Genomic DNA, 19965 nt, shown 5'->3' on the forward strand with positions numbered 1-19965 from the left:
ACTTCTTTCTTTTTTTTCTTTTCTGTTTTCTCCTTTTGCAGGGTCTCTTCATCTTTCTGATATATGGCGTGTACAACACGGAGGTAAGTCTGCAGTGTGTCTCAAGGCTGACTGAGTGAGTGAGAGAAATGACAAGTTTCTGATGGCTCACCACCAATGGGATGTCGGATGAGTGGTGGTGGGGGGGGGTTGAAGTCAACGTTGTCTTTTTCCCCCCCTTTTTTTTCACACGAGCGTCCCACTGCCCTTCATGCTTGGGCTAACTTATATGCATCCAGGCCCGCCATTAACCACTGACACGCAGAGTAAAGAGCTAGTCATTCCTCACCCACATTGGCTAATATTTCACTGCCTCTTTAAGTTTTTAAACTCATGGTCCTCCATTTAACATTCTGACATTAGGGCCCTGCTAGCCTAGGGCGTCTTTGCTGGAAGTCCAGGGTGAAAATGGAATATATGCAGGACAGCGGGCAGATAGTTTGGGACATGTCACCAAAAACGGTTATTAACATTTAGATGCTCTTTCAGCCGGGAAAAATAATGGTAAATGGTAAAATATAGGTTTAATGGATGAGGCCTATTTTGAATAAACACTTCTTGGTAAATTGTCCTCTCTAAATTCTAATGAAAACATGAATAAAGTAAATATGGATAAGCATAGCACACACAGAGAACTGTTATAGATCATTTTTGATACATATATGTGTATGTACGTATGCGTTAGCAATGAATGTCGAGAACATTTTCACAATTTAAATTTCATATAAGTGAAAGAAACGGGTTTCTTTTGTATATTTTTGTGCTCAAGCTCGCTCCTGTGGTTTATATTGTTGCCTCTCAACTGCAAATACATAAAACATTAATTTCTTTGCTGAATATTAGTAGCGCAGTCTGAGTTGTTGAAAAAAAATTCTTATTTAGATGGGCTCTCATGCAAAAAGTGTTTATATAGCTTGGAGTGTGTGGGCAAGGTCAGCACCACCTGGGTGCACACCTCCGCCCTTCAGCACCTCCAGCCTGGCACAGTCTGAGTGCCACAGCCTTTTGTCTTCCTTCACTCGTACCTTTTCACCCTCCATAAAAGAGGTGTGAGGAGGTGGCCCTGAGTCAGAGCCCTGCATTGACATCGCACAGTCGCCGCTGACCCTCTCCACATTGTAAAATAAATCATCGCTGCATTCTTGCTTAAGTGGCTTTTTTAGTGCTTCGGAATCTATTTTCCAACTCCCAGCTCTCCTTGACCCTGGGGTCTTCACAATTTGTGAGCAACCCATGTTTGCTTTATGCGTTTTTCAAAGGGGATTTTGTAAATATAAAATGTAATAATCTTTCCTTTTCTTTTCTCCTGCCTACTCTTGACTTACTTTTTCACTCTCCCTTATTTCCCCTTTGTGCAGTTGTGAAGGTGTGACATGAAACACTGGCAGATTAAGTTTCTCCTCCCTGACACAGCAAAGGAAATTCTCCTTTAATAGAAAAATTACACAAAGCTGAAGAGAACGGTCGAAGTTTTAGTCTATGAAAAAATCAAGTAATTAGAGAGCGGAAGAAAGAGGCCAAAGGGAAAAGTTTTGTTCTGTCTGCTTTCATTCAAGAAAACCTCTCCACATTTTCAAGAACCATAAAATCTGTTTCAGCCATATGTGCACTTGATTTTTTACCAAATGAAGGAAAAAAAAAAACTGGCAGAAGATACTCTGTTGGCTCAATAGAAGTGAGCCAGTGAGCTCATCGTCTTCATAATTGACCAAGATCAAGTTCAAGTTGACTGATTTACAGCATGTGCTGCCTTCCTTAAGAGGTGGTTTATTTAGATTTAAATGTTACATGTTACTTGGATGTCCAGTGAGCAGCATTTGTGGTACTATTGCACTTAAATCAGTTTAGTGTGACCAGCATATGCATTCTCTTAATGTGTATGTGCTGTTCATTCTTTATTATCCCACACATCACACTACATGTAGACATAACAGATTATGGTATAATTACATGTGGAGTGAACATGTTGTTTGGTGAGTTGATTTTTGTTTAAAAAAATGTAGGTTGTGAAGTTTACTTATTCATCAAAAGCGATGTAATTTCCATTCCTTTCAAAGAACTTACTTGTGTGATTCAACTCCGTGTATTAAACCCGGATGAAGCGTTTACTCTAATTGTAAGACAAAAGGGTTCATTATTGATTTAAGTGAGTTTTCCCCTGTTGGTCACCTTATTATTTCCCTCTTTGATGACCTTGCTTTCTTTCGTCCTTATTCCAAGGATGTCAGCAGGTGTTACCATTTGCATCACTTTCATATGGAAATCACATCTAATATATTTTTACATAGAAAGCTTCAATTGTATCACTGTAAAACCTTGAGAGAAAGGCAAGCAAACAGCTCCTAAGTATAGTAAGTTGAAGCTGTGTCCTCGACGGCCCGATTGCTAGAAATATGCTTTTTATACATTGCTTTCTGTGATTTTCTCCCGAAATAAATTGATTTGATTTCCCAGTTCCATTCATTAAGGCTACAGTGCACTTTGGGCATTTCAAATCATGACTCACTGGAGAAAGACAGAGAGAGAGAGAGAGAGAGAGAGAGAGAGAGAGAGAGAGAGAGAGAGAGAGAGAGAGAGAGAGAGAGAGAGAGAGAGAGAGAGAGAGAGAGAGAGAGAGAGAGAGAGAGAGAGAGAGAGAGAGAGAGAGAGAGAGAGAGAGAGAGAGGGAGAGCGAGAGAGAGAGAGAATCCAAATCTGACATATTACCGTTGACTGGGGGTTGTCAAAGATGCTTTGTTCTCTTCATTAGCCCTGTTGACACAGGCAATGGTGTCTATGCAAAACATGCCCCTGTGTGTATATCTGTGCAGCGGCATAATTTATGACGATGCCAGGGTCTAATGAAGTCATAAGACATAATGCATATTCACCAGCATGAGGGGCTGAGCCTTGGATTGTAGCAGGCAGTGGGCTGACTCGGGGAAAATGCTGTGTATTTGTTGTGGGTGGTGACAGCCTCATTGTGATAAAATCTTGTAGCAGGAAAAATCACTGTGGCTTTAGATAGCTGGCAATGAATTGCATGGTTATAGATGTATGTAGTTATAAGTCTTGAAATGTGTATCATGTGCATCATATTCATATCTTTATTTGGGATGTTTATTTATTTATTTATTTATTTATGAAAGACCCAAATAGAAATGGTTCACAGGGAACCAAATGGTTACCAGGAATAAACTGTAATTAAGTTAACATTTTCCTCCCCTATAAGGTTATAATTTTAGACATATGAGGTTTTGCAACGACAGTGCAATGTATTTGACTTTATTTCAACAACATTTTCAGTTTAAGTATTTATTTTTATTTATGTGACTCTGCAAATATGTATAATCTTCCCTATTGTTCCACTATGCAGTCTTGTCTCTGTTGCTCTTAAGAATATGAAATAAGGGTTTTCTGGTATGCTTATTAGTATGGTCATGGCTACAGTGGAAAAATTGTTAGTGTAGCCTAAAGAACTACTTACTTAATTGGATAAGCAGATAACTGGTTTATTCAACTCAAATTAATACTTTGAATAAAATAAATAAATAAAAGATGTTCTGTTCACAGGCATGAATTCTGGTGCCATCTCACCTGCAGCAGGCATTTAATCGAAATTTTGAACCAATATAAAGAGATTTGGAGCATTTATTTGGCAATTCTGATGTAGTATCACTATAGTGAAGCATCCCCAGGCGCAGTGTCATTACGTGTGCTCTTCCATACATCCTCTCGCTTTCTCACACTGTATAAATGCAATCTGTTCTGCAAGAATGGTCCTTTCCTCCAGTGCTTTATTTCTGTGGCCCATGGTGTCATGTGACAGATGATGGGTTAAAGTGCTCTTCTTACTTTAGCAGCTCTGCATGTCACTTTCAGGACCCATTACCTGTGACAAACTGGAATGTTTCAGTCCACTCTCATTCTCTACTCCTAAATGACTAGTACACAAAGCCTGGAGCTTGGTGTCTGTATTTCTTCTTTGGGCTGAATTTTATGCCATGCAGATACAGTGGTGTCTATTGAGTTAGTTCAGTTTTGAGATTACAGCTTTGTTTTTCTCTTACAGATTCGCAATACAGTCAACAGGATCAAAGAGAGGCGGAAAGCTCAGAATTTTTCCGTAAGTTATTCTGTATACAGTTCTTTTCAGGGTTTGACCAGTATGGCACATTTTGAGCTGCATTAATACTAATTTTTACAGATTAAAAATTTCAATAACTAGTGTCATCTGATATAATTCAGTTTGATCAAAAATGAACAATTTAGTTGCCTTGGGGACTGATATGATTGTCAGGTGTTAATTGTAAATTGTTAAGTATATTTGTTAGTTCTTATTTGTCATATTTCTCATTGAACAGTATCTTAAATTATATAAATGCTACTATAAATAAATACTACTGTTTCATTGGTTTCTGTTAACTCTTTTTTGTCACCAGTTCTCTACATAGAACATGTTTAGTATTTGTCATGTTAAAGATTAAGTTTAGATGCATTCGAAAAGTTTTTTTTGCTATTTAAAGACGGTGTCTTGGGTTGAAATTTACCAGTTAAGCTTGTGTCCCTATAATACAGGCAAGTAGGAGCTGACAGTTGGCTTAGCAACATTTAGAAACGAAATAGTTTTGCTCATGTTAGCGGTACCTGTTAGATATAATATAAAAGAAAACAGTTAATACCTGTGCTTTATTGCAGATATACCAATGCCCTTTTGACCAGTAATGTCAACCAACCTGTATTAAATCCTAATTTTTATGCTGTTGACTCTATATATGCATACTTATTAACTTGTTAGATGAGGTCTTTAGATTAAGTGTTTAATTGAACTCTCATTATTGCTTTATTGGTTTATGTGTATTATTTGTTTTTGACTGGGCTCAGGAATTTATTTATTTATTTATTATAACTACACCTTTCCTCTCTGACCACCTTAATCCCAAGAATGTCAGCCAGCAGCCCAGGGTTACAAGTTTCTAATCCTGCACAAGCTTGTCCCTTGACATTAAACTGTCAGCCCAGTATTTATACGTAGGGCCGCTCCTCGTGGAGATCACTTAGCTTCTTCAAAGCAGTTTAAAAGTAGTTAATAGCCCCTGCCCCCCTCACCCTTCCTCCGCTCTATGCCTCTTTTCCCTCACATACACACAAACACATGCCCTCAGTGCGCTCCCCTTGAGCTCCACTCCGCCACTGCAACTTGTCCCCTTATGAATGATCATATTAACTCTCCTCCAGGCTTGTCATGGTTTATGGCCTACGGCAGTATGTAGTATGTCCCTCTCAGCCCTGCCGTGCCACTTGGTCATTGAGAGCCGAATGAGACAATTTCTAAAGGTAGATTGATTTTAGACTATGGCCCCCCTCCCTCTTCCCTTTGACCCCCCTGACAGGCCCGACACCGTTAAGTCTGAGACTAGTAAAAAACGACCACAGCCCCAAATGCAAGCGGCAGGTAGTGGTTGATATATATCGTCACGGACCATATTAGCAGTGGGACCCTTTCGTGCTCTCAGGGCAATTTTCCAATTTTCTAAGTCCACACAATGGGAGTCAACAGCTGTACGCAGTGGATGGCATTTTAGCTAATGCTGTTTTGCTTCATAAATCTGGGGGAGATATACTGTATCTACCTGAGTGGTTTGGTGCTGGACACTCTGTAGAGCAGGATGAAAACATATACTGCTCTTTATTGGACTAGAGCAGTGTGCACAGAATGTTCCAACACTGCTTAATAAATGAAAAGTCCCATCAGTTCTCTGCAGTGTAGCATTTTTGGGGAGTCTATGAAAAGACTGATGACTGTTGTACTTCATTAATTAAAAATAAGTATGGCCGTGGTCAGAATTTTGATGAAAAAAAATCCAATCATCTAGTAGAAGTCATTTTTCTGCTGATTTTATGGCTTTAAAGTGAATAGGACAACTTATGTTAAGTTGGAATCAGATGCTTCTGCTTGCTTTCTCCATGAGAACAATTTTCAAAGATTATGTACTAATACTCAAATAATTTAACAATGTTAAATGTCTATGCTAAGTAATCCTGTTTTAGTTTAAAGGCTACTGCCCTATTGACCTCTTGTATTATAAATTGTTTTCATGCCTAATATAATTTTTATGTAGGCCTGAGCTGGTGTTACTAGAATGTTTGATACCAACTGTCTGCTGACCTGAATGACCTCACACTTGTACACACTGTGGCAGATTGCTTGGAGGAATAAAGCTGTCAGTTGTACTGGCCAAATAAAAAACGACCCCCTTCAATACTTGCTGGGTCTGGGTCCATGACAGCCCTAAAATATAGATATAAATTGGAAGCAGATTAGTTTTTTGATCCTAATTCAAGTTTTGACAAGATATAAGATGGAAAAGAGGTGGACTGTATGCTGCATATGTGTGCATTTTCAACAGTATGAAAAGAGTAAACATCCATGATTTCTAAAATATTGCCTGAACATCGATGATGTTTCTTCGTGAGAGATGATTAAAGAGATAATAAATTGCATATGAGCAAAACCACTTAGGCCAAAGCATGTATGATGTTTTTTGATAAAATGTAGTTGAGTGATGTCTCAGATTTGATGCATATTTTATATTTATTATTAATGTGTCCATACTTAAAGGAGTAGTTCAATTAAACTTCCTAAATAATGCTAATAATAAATGGCAGCTGGAAGACATGCATCATGCTAATTGGTGGCTTCCCATTTTCCATCATTTATTGTATTAAGTTGCTAACCAGTCAAACAAGACTACATTTTAGCAGGTTGTTTATGATGGCTATTTTATCTTCCACAACTCATTTCACCATCCTCAGGCATCATGTCCACTGTGGATTTGTAGATAGACATGGACGTACTTTTCAGTACTATGTCATGTGTAAGTAATGCTCAAACACAAAGTGATTCTTCTAATAGTGTTTCTTCGATTTGTGTGTTCATTGTGTTAGGGTTTTTTTTTTTTTTTAATGTTTTGTGACATAAGGTAACAGTTAATAGAAGATATGTAAAATGCATTGGTACATTGATCTGAATATTCAAGTACATGCTCTGGTCATAATAAAATAAAACACACACACACACACACACACACACACACACACACACACACACACACACACACACACACACACACAATACATCATAAACAATAGACCAAAAGAAATGGCCCAAACTTTAAAAAAAATCTTCCAGTTTCTTCTGACAACAGCAGTTCTTTGTTTGATTTGCAACATTTCCTTTTCTCAGTGAGGGCACTACATATCCTTTCAGACCCAAAGTATTGAGTGGTCTCCACACAGTGGAAAGATGAACAGAAGCATCTGAACAGAAGCATTATTTTCATATTTGAAAAAGTGGTACCAAAACAAGCAAAGGTGTGTTGAAATTTGAGACTTAATCATGCTTCATTTCATTTTGTAAGGAACCGTAAATTAATAAAAACAAGGCCAGAGATTTATATCCCTAGTTGAAACACTTTCAACAGTTGGAGAAAGCTGCTGAAAAAAGGTGTAGGTTGTGCTTTTTCAGTTGTGTGTTCCTCTACATGCTATATCCAACCAGTGCAAGATCCAGTTGGAGCAGAAAGGTTTTGTTTGATACAGTTCTGACACAGTGTCCCTCTGCTATTTCCTGCAGAACTGCGGTAGCTCCAGACCATCCAGCTCTGTCCACAGTTCTCGGCCAGGCAGCTCCCCTGTGCCCAGCACTCTGGGTGGGCTTGGGGCCGATGCCAATCAGCCGGGAAGCCTCTCCATAGACAGTGACAGCACCAGCCTGAGCTACAGCCATGACAGTAAGTGCCTGGCTCTTGCTTTAGCTTGTTACACTGCCAAAATTTGGAGTATTTTTTCAGTAAGAACCACTGTGCAGCATTTGCACACATTTGAGAGTGTGTGTGTGTATGTGTGTGTGTGTGTGTGTGTGTGTGTGTGTGTGTGTGTGTGTGTATGTATGTCGTTGGGAATGTGTGTATATAAAGCAGAGATTCTAATGTAGAAATCTGTGCTGCATTATGAGCTGAGGGAAAGCCTAGCGACTGGTTTAGGGGTGGTGAACTTCAGAATGACAGCTATGTTTTAGACTGTAACATTCTCCAGACACAGCAGACTGCGGGGCTCCACTCGCCTTTTCTGACCTCAACATTATTGGGTTGCATCACAGTAATTGGCAAGGGTCTACATGCCAGTTAGCTTCTTTTTGAAAGAAGAGAATGACAGAACTTTTGACAGCAGGGGCTTTGACAGAGAAAAATAACACCATTCATTTTTGTGAAATATATCACGCGTAATAGCTTATGAATTTAAAATAGCTTGTTCCCAAATTGAGACTTTTATAAATTGAAGTATTAATCAACAAGTTCCTATCCACTAACTCTTTGCACACTGACCAATGTTAAATCTCATTTTTTCAGTCACTGGAATGGAATCTTCTACTGCTCTGTTTATCATTATGGACATATCTAACATCTTTTCCTGCAAATTTGTTGAAAGCTATAAGTTATAGTGTCACAGCATCACAATGTAATCATTTTGTACATGTATCTTGTTGAATAAATACGGTAGTGTAGCACATACAGCTGTGTGCAATTATTTTTGTGCCCTGGCCAAATTATATTTTGTAAAAATGTAAAAGCGTACATACCTTCTATAGAGAACACATTTCTGCACATTTCAAATAAAAAATCAGTTTATCTGCATTAACATTAGCATTTAACATACTAAAAACTATAAAATAGAGCCTGTGCAAATGGTATGACACATATTTTGCGTTTTATTTTTTTCTAAAATGCAAATGAATACTAACATTTGCAGAACAATGTCTTTTTAAGTTTGTTCCCTGTTAAGGATGTGTTAACTTACCAACAAAATGTGTAATTTGACTAACTGAGTTCAAGTGTGGCATCCCCCATGATTCAGTTCTTGGGAACTCTTTATTATTTCTTTATTTATTTACACATGCTTCCTCTTGACCAAAATAATACAAGATTAATGGATATCTTACCAGAGCTATGCAGATGATACTCAGATTTACTTGGCCCTCTCCCCAAACAACCATGGTCCCCTTGACTTACTTTGTAAGTGCCTTGAGCACATGGCTAACTGGATGGGACAAAAAGAGTTGAATAAAGACAAAACAGATTTATTTTATTTGGGAACATCAACGAGAGGCAAAGACTAGCTGCTTAACAGGATTCAATGTGAATAAATGTGAGGATTCCTAAAATCTAAAGAACTAGTACATAACCTTGGTGTACTAATGGACTCTGATCTTATGTCAATGCAGTTATGAAATCAGCATTTTATCACTTTAAGAACATCAACAAGATTAGAGATGTTCTGAATAAAGCAGACTTAGAGAAATTGATCCATTATTTTAGCTACTATGCTGCTCTTAAATGGAAGCAGTTGACAGAGGGTTAGAAGAGCCCAGACACTGGACACTTTCAAATCTGGCCTGAAATTTTTCTTACTTACACAGATGTTCAGCTCAGTTTAAAACACTGTTGGCTCTACTGCACTTCTCTCCTGTAACAACACGTTTTATGCTAATTACATTTTTTATTTGATTTATAATTTAATGATTCTTCTTTTTAAAAATTGATTGTTGTAATCATGTTTAATTTCAGTTCTCTTTCACACTTTTTAAATGACTATTTTATTATTTGTAGAGCACTTGAATGACAGCAATGTATGGAAGGTGCTATATACATAAACTTGCATTGCCTTGTCTTTTGCACAGACTGTATGCATATGCAGCAGGAACTGTTCTACTCACATGAGTGGTGCAACTAATTATGCTGTCGAGAATGAGGCAATAATCCCATGCAACACAGACTATGATTGAATATTTGTTTATAAAGCTGAGCAGTTTTTTAAAGCAGTTAGCCAAATGTTGGGTCTGGTGTACTGTATGAGGCATTGGGCATGTGAAAAGCTATAGATGCAATAAACAGCAGAACCATGAAAGACCTTGTGCTGTAGGAAACAGTACTCAGCTATGCACAGTATCTCACAAAAGTGAGTACACCCCTCACATACAGTATCTGCAAATATTGTATTATATTTTCATGGGACAACACTATAGAAATGAAACTCGGATAACTTAAAATAGTCAGTGTACAGCTTATATAGTAGTATAGATTTACAGTCCTACAGGAGCAGGGCTGTTAAATTTGGTGTTTTGGGTACAATTCTCTCATACTGGCCACTGGATTTTCAACATGGCACCTCATGGCAGAGAACTCTCTGAGGATATGAAAAATATAACTCTGTTATATTTGTTGCTCTCCACAAAGATGGCATAGGTTATAAGAAGATTACTAACAGCCTGGAAATAAGCTATGGCATGGTGGTCAAGGTCAGACAGTGGTTTTCCAGGACAGGTGTCACTTGGAACAAGCCTGGCCAGGGTTGACCAAAGAAGTTGAGTCCACATGTTCAGCGTCATATACAGAGGTTGGCTTAAGAAAATAGATGCATGAGTGCTGCCAGCATTGCTGCAGAGGTTGAAGAAATGGGAGGTCAGCCTGTCTGTGCTCATACCATATGCCGCACAATGTATCAACTTGGTCTGCATGGCCGTCATCCCAGAAAGAAGCCTTTTTTGAAGCTGATGCACAAGAAAGCCTGCAAACAGTTTGCTGAAGACAAGCAGTCAAAAACTAGTAATAGTATCTTAAACTCTATTCTGTAACAAACTGGTAGCCAGTTTAAGGACTTAGGAATGGGACTGATGTGTTCCATGCTTTTAGTGCTAGTGAGAACTGTAGTGGCAACTACATTTTCAATCAGCTGATTGTCATTTTTAGGAGTCCAGTTAGGAGACTTGGACAAGAAAGCCTGCAGACAGTTTGCTGAAGACAAGCAGTCCAAGAACATGGATTACTGGAGCCATGTCCTTTGGTCATATGGACCAAGGTAAACTTGTTTGGCTCAGATGGTGTCCAGCATGTGTGGTGGTGCCCTGGTGAGGAGTGCCAAGACAACTGTCCCTTGCCTACAGGCAAGCATGGTGGTGGTAGCATCATGGTCTGGCACTGGGGAGCTGTGGTTCATTGAGTTCATTGAGCTGTGACATTCTGAAGCAGAGCATGAACCCCTTCCTTCAGAAACTGAGCTGTATGGCAGTTTTCCTACATGATAACGACTCCAAACACACCTGCAAGATGACAACTGCCTTGCTGAGGAAGCTGAAGGTAAAGGTGATGGACTGGCCAAGTATGTCTCCATACCTAAACCCAATTGAGCACCTGTGGGGCATCCTCAAGTGGAAGGTGGAGGAACACAAGGTGTCTAACATCCAACAGCTCCGTGATGTCATCATGGAGGAGTGGAAGAGGATTCCAGTAGCAACCTGTGCAGCTCTGGTGAATTCCATGCCCAAGAGGGTTAAGGTGGTGCTAGATAATAATGGTGATCACACAAAATATTGACACTTTTAGCACAATTTGGATATGTTCACTGTGAGTTGAGCTCAATTGTATTGCCAGCTATTTAGACATTAATGGCTGTGCGTTGAGTTATTTTCAGAGGACAGTAAATCTGTACTGCTGTACAAGCTGTATGCTGACTATTTGTAGTTATATCCCAATTTTATTTCTATAGTGTTGTCCCATGAAAAAATATAATAAAATATTTGCAGAAATGTGAGGGGTGTACTCACTTTTCTGAGGTAGTGTATGTTTCTGTATGTCCATACTATTTATCATGGTCTGTATCGTTACTCTTATGGGTGAGGTCAGGTGTGAGTATGAGAGAGAAATTTAAACCATCTGAGAGTTTTTGATGACTTTTTGCTTTTAGCTCGTCTAAGACTGCACTTTGCATGGGCTGGATACAACACATTGTGTGGTATGTTGTCCTGATCACAAATAAAGACGGTAAGGACAAGTGCCTATTGAGCTGTAAAATTGAAATAGAAGGAATGAAAAGGAACATTTAATTTCCTCCACTATTGAAGGTTAAAGGTGACAGTGCTCATGAAGCAGGCTCATACCAAAGACTTTTATCAGACTCAAAACGCCTTTAACAAGTCATGCAAATTTTACATTGGTTGTCTGAAAATCAGTTTTTCTGTTGTTGGTGTGGATCCTTTGATGCAAACTGTCCATCATTTGTTTAGCCCTTAGAAGTTGTAGTTATCACCATCAATAACAAAGGCATGGTTCAGTTCAAGTCAGTATTAGTTGTATCTTATGGCAGCAAGCGGAGAAATCCTGTTAAACTGATTCTGAATCTTTAAACTTCTCAAGAAAAACATTTTGTGCGGGATAAGCCATGCTACATGGACAGAAATATGTGGACCCTTCTAATTAGCAGGTTTAGCTTTTTCAGCCACACTACCTGTTAACAGTTACATAAAATTAAGCATACCACTATGCAGGGATGGAGGAGTAGCTAAGTAGCTTGCTACTTTTTGTAGTTAGCTACAAATATTAGTAGCTAGTAGCTGTAGCCTACAGCTTTATGAAATGTAGCTACTAGCTGTAGTGCCTACACATTTTTGTGTAGCTATAGCGAACATTTTTGCTACAATTTCGCTACAGTAATAAGTCAATCTGCGCAAATAAACCACAGAACGCGGTCATTCACTGGGCTGGTGGCTATTGTGCAATCCTGACTGAGGCACGGACAGCTCGAGCAAACTGGCATGCGCGCCCCATGTGCTGATCACCCCTAACTAGTAGGCTTAACTCAAGGGTCTTAAGGGTCTTAACTCAAGGGTTAAGAAGAGCCGTTTTGTCCTTTCAACAAAAATGAAACCCTTGGGAGCCACAATATTTTATTTCTGTTTTACCATCTTGGCTGTGAGTGTATCTCAGCATGTGCTGATGTTGTAGAATAGGCTAAAATTATAAATGCAAATGCAGACTTACTTTGCTCTGCTTTAAATTTTAGCTCAGCTGTAGCCACTTTTCTTGCATGTAAGGAAACTTTTCTGTGAGTTTCTTGTAAAATGTCTCTCAATGTTTGACTTTTTGCAAGGCTGAAGTCGCTTTTCATCCTCCAGCTTCTCTTTTGGTTTGTCCCGTTCCACCTTAAATAGTGCCTGAGCCGTCAGATTGCACTGCTGCCCCATTTAAGGTGGAGTGTGACAATTCGAAAGAGAAGCAAGAGAAAGAGAAGCTGTTTGTCTCAAATCTCTGTCTTTTGCATTTTCTTTATCTGCATTGCTGTGTGTCCAACAGTCTGTACATCAGTCTTCAGCTTTAAAGGTTGGTGAATTAGCAGTTATGCAGTTAAGACCATTTATTGTGAAAACTGTGGTAGAATTGTGTGTTGTAACGATTTTACATAAAGGAGTATTATGTTATTTTACCTAAAAATCTAGTTCAGTGGAGAGACTATCTAGTTCAACAGTGGAGAGACTATTCAGGAATGATTCTCACCCAAACAGAGCCAGAGTCACTGATGAGAATTTTGAAGCTAAAGTGTTGCTAAAGGTAAACAAGGGCTCTAACTGTCATGTCTGTGTATACACCGATCAGGCATAAAATTATGACCACCTCCTTGTTATACGCTCATTGTCCATTTTATCAGCTCCACTTTCTCTATAGGTGCACTTTGTAGTTCTACAATTACAGACTGTAGTCCATCTGTTTCTCAGCATACTTTGCTAGCCCCCCTTTTACCTGTTTTTCAGTGGTCAGGACCCCCATGGACCCTCACAGAGCAGGTACTATTTGGGTGGTGGATCATTCTCAGGATTGCAGTAACACTGACGTGGTGGTGGTGTGTTCGTGTGTGTTGTGTTCGTACAGTGGATCAGTGCTGCTGTGTCTACTCACTGTCTACTCTATTAGTCACACCTGCATTGTCAGTTCACCCTGTAGATGTAAAGTCAGAGAAGATAGCTCATCTCTTGCTGTACAGTATGAGCTAATCATCCTCTAGCCCTTCATCAATGATCACAGGACGCTGCTGGCTGGATATTTTTGGTTGGTGGACTATTCTCAGTCCAGCATTGGCACTGAGGTGTTTAAAAACTCCAGCAGTACTGCTGTATCTGATCCACTCGTACCAGCAAAACACACCACCACCACATCAGTGTTACTGCAATGCTGAGAATGATCCACCATCCCAATAGTACCCGCTCTCCATGGGGGTCCTGACCACTGAAGAACAGGTTAAAAGGGGGCTAACAAAGTATGCAGAGAAACAGATGGACTACAGTCTGTAATTGTAGAACTATAAAGTGGAGCTGATAAAATAGACAATAAGCATCAAAACAAGGAGGTGGTCATAATTGTATGCCTGTTCAGTGTATCTTGCTGAAATGTTTAAATTGGAGCAGTTTTCTTTCAATAGTTGACAATGTTTTGCACAAAATTCTCTGGTCTGTATTTGGTTATTTTTGTTGATTTTTGTTAGTAAAAACCTGGAATGATTGAGTTTGTCTTTAGTCATCATTTTTGTTAGGTATCACACCTTTGGTTGTGTAAGTTTTGATTGTTGTTTACACTTAAACTTACTTTTTGGTGAGCTTTTTGTATATTTGCAGCTTTTCAATTGTATCTTTCTTTCTGGCACATCATTAAATACAGTGTCTTGTTCACACTGTCAGTTGGGCTTGTTTGGTGTGTCAGGTGGAGATTCACAAACATTCTGACAATTGCGCTTTGAAAGTAGCTAAAAAGTAGTGTTTCATTTTTCAAAAGTAACTAAAAAGTAGCCACTACTTTTTTTTGGAAAATTAGCTAAATTGTAACTAGCTACACATTTTGGGAAATTAGCTACAAAGTAGCTAACTACTAATTTTTCAGTAGCTATGCAGTCTCTTTAGACAAACACTGGCAATAGAATGGGTTACACCAAAGAGCTCAATAACTTTTAATGAGACATCCTCATAGGATGCCAGCTGTCCACCAAGTCAATTTATCAAATTTCTACACTTCAAGACCTTCCAGAGACAAATGGCTGCTTAGATTCAGTGCAGGGAAATCCTAATAATAATATACCATATTTTATTTATAGAGCACGTTCCATACACAAAGCAGCTCAAAGTGCTTTACAATCAAACTGTAAAAAAATAATAAAAGCAAAAACAACAAAAGGAGAGAAAGAACAAATTGAAGAAAAATAAAATGTCTGAAAAATAATGTAATGCTACAGTGTACAATGACATTCTAGAGAATTGTATTACTTCCAACGTTGTGGTAATAGCTTGGGAATGCTTCTATGCACACAGTCAGGTTCATAAAAAAACATGCTGAAGTCCATACTGAGTGTGGTGTGGAAGAACTTGACTGGTCTACACAGAGTCTTGACCTTAACCCACCAATACCATTGGTCCAAATTGGAATGATTACTGTGAGCCAGACTTTGTCGCCCAACATCAGGGCCTGACCTTAGTAATGCTCTTGTGGCTGAATGGAACAAATTTCTGCAACTGTTTTCCAACATCTAGTGGAAATTCTTGAGATTCTGCAAATTGTGTTTAGATTCAAATTTCTGTATTTTGCTTGTTTTTCTGCTACTCTCTGCTCATAAGTAGAAAAACAAGCGTGTCAAAGAGTCTGCAATCTAAGTCTGTTGAACTGAGTGAAATGAGCCTCTTCCCCTTATTTGAGCAATTTACCTTTATCCTTATTTTTCTCCTCAGTAAGTATAGCCAGATATGGCCTGGCCTTGGCAGTTGTATGTACTGAAGCTTTATGGTAGCTTTCTGATGTTTGGTAAAAATGTGATTCCAAATCAGGTTGTGTTGTTGGAAGTGCAGGAGTTGAGGACTTGATTGGAATTTATTCTTGTAAATAAACATCAAGCATAGCGCTTTGTCACTTGAGCAATTGTTTACATTCCTCTCCCAGTCCACACTAATGCTGGCCATGTTCTTGCTGTCTTTCAGAAAATTTCCTGTAGGGAAAGATTTACTCGTGTTACGAAAACATTACAGAATGGTTAAAAAAGGGAAAGTTCAAGACCATTGATACTAATTTGATTTGATGTTTTCTCTCTAATATCTCTTTGATGCATTTCTTTAAAATAAATAATGTATATTTCTAATTATGCATAATGTCATATTTTATATTGATGCATGTTTATTGTAATGTCACTGTACAATGCACATCTCAGCTCTGTTTGGAAAAAATTGCTTCTTTCGGTAAATGTGTTCTTTAGCCAGGAACACAGCTTGGTGTGTTCTCAGAGCTTACACACCTGAATCAGCTTTTTAGCGTACCTCTGGGCCTTATGACAAGCCTCTCTGGGACTCAGTAACCACTGCTGTACAAACTGTACTGTGTAGACTTTTGAAAAGAAATCTATTCATAACTCACGTGTGCAAGGGGCAAAGGAAGACAATGTCAGTGATAACAGATTGGAAGGAAAGCTGAATTTATTTCTGCTTTGGAAGCTGGCTGCTTTATACATATGACTCTAGCTTTTGTGGTAATGGGACCTATGATGGATGGCAGCCCCATGTAGTCTCCCATTCTTTAGAAATATTTATTTATTTATGAATCTGTCTATTTATTCAGTCAGATTGCCTATAGCAGGTTTGGCACCACTGAAGGGTGGGCCACTGCCACCTGATATGTCTGCCATCAAAGTTACTGTATTCCACCCCTCCCTCCACCAATTTCTGGCTAATGCCGCTGTTGAACATCAGTGCGAGCCGATATTTTCTCTTCTAGCCTTAGGCTAACAGAAGTGATGGGTGGCAGATTCAAGATATGTCCACTCTGACTTGTCATCTGTAGGCTTCAGCCTTCCTCTCTCCCTTTACCCTTCTGCCTAATTGTTGACAGATGTTAGTTGAAAGGTGAGTACTGCATATACTCATGAGTACTTCGCATGTACTTATGTGTATGTATATATAAATTAAATTAAATTGCCCTTAAAATATGAGTGAAATCTGCTTAGGCAAATATAAAAAGCATTTAGGCACTATACTGAACTATGTCTGTACTGTATAACTCTTGTTCAGTCAGATTTCTATATAACATTACCTTGAAATAAAACTGCCATTGTTCACAAAATCAAAGTTTACAAAATTAAGTTTACAAAAATATTTTTAACCTTAAAGGAATATTCCAGTGTTTTTCAATAAACACTCTAGCATATCTGTATTGTACGGTTGATTACCATGGTAATAATGGCGATAATTTGATGCATTGTCTTGTACTTTGAATACAACTGAATTGATGTGAAATATACTTTTACTAGAAGCCTCTGAATAGTGCATACATGCCTGAAACTTTTGTTGTTTTAAACTTTGTGAGAACAGCTTTGATTATTCAAATTATCATTCTATAGTCATGTATTTCAAACGTTTATTCATGGAATTCAGAAACTGTGCAATAGCTGATTATTAGTTTATTATTATTGTATATAGTAATGAGTAAAGTATTTGGGGTAAAAGTTAAATTTAGCTCTTATACATAAATTTAATTCCCTTAGCCCGTTTACAAAAATAGTTAGTTAAAGAACCAAAGAACCATCCTTTGAAAAGTTCTTAGGGAACCAAAGGTGATTCCTTTTATGGCAGTGCTCCAAAGAACCCTTTTTGGCACCTTTGTTTTTAGAGAAGGACTATGCCATTGGACACTATAGGGTCTCTGTTTTTTTCCCTTGGAGAATCCTCATTGATCATTATATCCATTAGGTGTGGTGCTAGAGCTGCAGCCAGCTGTGCACATTTTCTTTTAGGAGCCCACCTCAGGTAAACGCCTGCCGGTCATCGTTTAATCCCAGTCTCGACGCCAAATCAAGGTCTCTCAATCACTTTTCCTTGTCCCTTTAGGGGTGACCTCCTCTAACACACCATGTCAAACCCCTGAACTCAGGAGGGCTCCACAGCCTAGGATGGTGGAATTGTGAAGGGTTGGTGAGGGGGTTAAGGTGGGGGGGGGTTAAGCAGGTACCATAGCAGAGAGGGCGTCCGGGGGTTGGGGCGGTTGACAGCGCAGGAAACCAATGGTGCATCAAGACACTTCTCCTCCAGCATGGTGGCCATAGATCAGAGAAGGGCTGCCGGAGGAGCGGCTGAGGGTGACAGGGGAATAACATCCCTTTCTCTTCAATCGACAGGGCCCATAACTCCTGCATCTCCAGGGACAGATTGAGAAAGGCAATAGCCAGGGGCTGTGAAGCAGGGATGCTTAGGAGAATTGAAAGTTAAAGAAGCAGAGGTGGAATATGTTTTTTTTTCTTCTTCTTCTTTTTCCCCTCTCTCTCTCATCCTCCTCTTTGAGGCTTTACAAAATGCTAACATAAAAAACAGCAAATCATTTGCCATTCTTGTTCCTACAGTTGAGAGAATATCTTGACCCTGCAAAATTTGTAATTCTGTTTTGATAAGTAGACCGAAACTGTAATAAATGCATGTGCAGATGTGTTTGATTCTACTGAAGAATGTTCCCTTGTTGGTAGCTCAGAGCAAACAATAGAGCCTGCAGGGATTGTGCTGTGTCAGAATAAGCGCTGTCTACACACCAGTCTCCCCACCCCTGAGAGGACAGCTTTTATAGCCTGATCAATTTCCCACTGGCTTATTGAATGTCTTTTAAATGGCTTTTTTATTTTCAATTATAACCCACTGTCTCAGCTGCCGCAATGGGCCAACATTTACACTGTGGGATAATTTAAAAGCCTATTTTAGAAAATTATGCATTTTTTACATTCAGAATTTAAAATCCCCATCATGCTATTGTAACAACAATAAAACTGCATGGATTTGTGCATTAAAGTGTAAGTAGTACATCAATTAAAGTAGAAAAAAAGAACTGTGCCAACAAGTACACATTTGTTGTGGTCTCATTGACACATCAATTTTATCAGCACTCTCAAGCAGACGGATTTTGAGGTAGGCAGCCGGCATCGTCAGAGGGGGTAAACTTTCAACCCTCATGGAGATTTATTGGTTATTAAATTTAACTGGCTTTTAGGTATTACCTGGTTGATGATGACAAACATAGACATGACTTCCAAAGGCATGTGAGGGGAGAAAGTGCATATAGTGATAAGCTTTGGGAAATTGATTCCTGAGGAAAGTTTGTTTGATGCATTTAGGATTCTACTGACCCAACCCCTCCCTCTTTTTCCATTTGTCTGTCCATCTCTCTCTCTCTCTCTCTCTCTCCCTCTCTCTCTCTTTCTCTCTCTTACCCTGGATGCACAAAGCAACCTGAAGGTGAAAGAAGTGCTCACTGGAGCTCATTGAAAAGTAGATGTGACAGTAAATTTTTCAGCCCCTCTCTTCCTCTCTCTCTCTCTTTCTCTCGTTCTCTCTTTCTCTCTCTCTCTCTCTCTCTCTCATCTGAGATGGGAGATCTTGTTATAGCAGTCGGGATGAGAGGGGGTCAGGGCAGCGAGCCGCCGTGCCTGTTGATGATTGAGGAAAAGAGAAGTAAATTCATTCTGCTCGCGGCACTTTGTCAAGTGCCAGTAGCTTACCGTTGAGAGCCAGTCACCCATCACTGTGTTACGGCCTCAGAGGTCAGCCGTCGCCCATAAATCAGGGAGGGCGTTGCAGCAGAGCCGGGCAGAACCGCTGGAGCTATTGCCTGCACCCCCCCAACTCCCAAACCCACTCCCCCATCCCTGCCACATATGAAAAAGAAGCACAGTGAAGTGCAGGCCAGAATGGAAATGGCACTCAGTTCCTCACCACATGTTGCGGCCCCATAAAAAGACTACAATATCAGTATCTCAGAAATAAACACTATCAAAATAGGAACGGATGTGATGCTTTCCTTACAATGATCAGTAATTAACACCTTGTAACCAATACCACCAATCAGTAACATATAGGCAAACTAGGGAGTTGCCAAGAACAACACTTGAGCAAAAACAGAAAAAGTGTACACATTTTTTTTGTGTCACTTTTTTAGGAGCTTGATCACAAAGAACATAATTTTACCAAGCTCTCTGAGTAAGCTCCATAAATGCACCAGTTGGCTAACTGTGTGTCAGTTATTGTTCAGGCCACCCTAACCCAGCCCTGTC

General features: G+C 39.3%; 1 protein-coding gene across 2 annotated transcripts in view; it reads left to right on the forward strand.

Annotated features, from left to right (window-relative positions):
* Positions 1 to 19965, forward strand: part of LOC108430132 (adhesion G-protein coupled receptor D2) — a 69901-nt gene that overhangs the window by 28741 nt on the left and 21195 nt on the right. For both annotated transcript variants that reach the window (XM_017702393.2, XM_017702394.2), the window contains exons 21-23: positions 42 to 83; positions 4091 to 4144; positions 7655 to 7811. In XM_017702393.2, coding sequence (XP_017557882.1) covers positions 42 to 83; positions 4091 to 4144; positions 7655 to 7811 — 253 coding nt within the window. The remainder of the gene's footprint in view (positions 1 to 41; positions 84 to 4090; positions 4145 to 7654; positions 7812 to 19965) is intronic.

This window comes from Pygocentrus nattereri, chromosome 15 (assembly GCF_015220715.1).
Source record: "Pygocentrus nattereri isolate fPygNat1 chromosome 15, fPygNat1.pri, whole genome shotgun sequence".
Classification (NCBI taxonomy): Eukaryota; Metazoa; Chordata; class Actinopteri; order Characiformes; family Serrasalmidae; genus Pygocentrus; species Pygocentrus nattereri.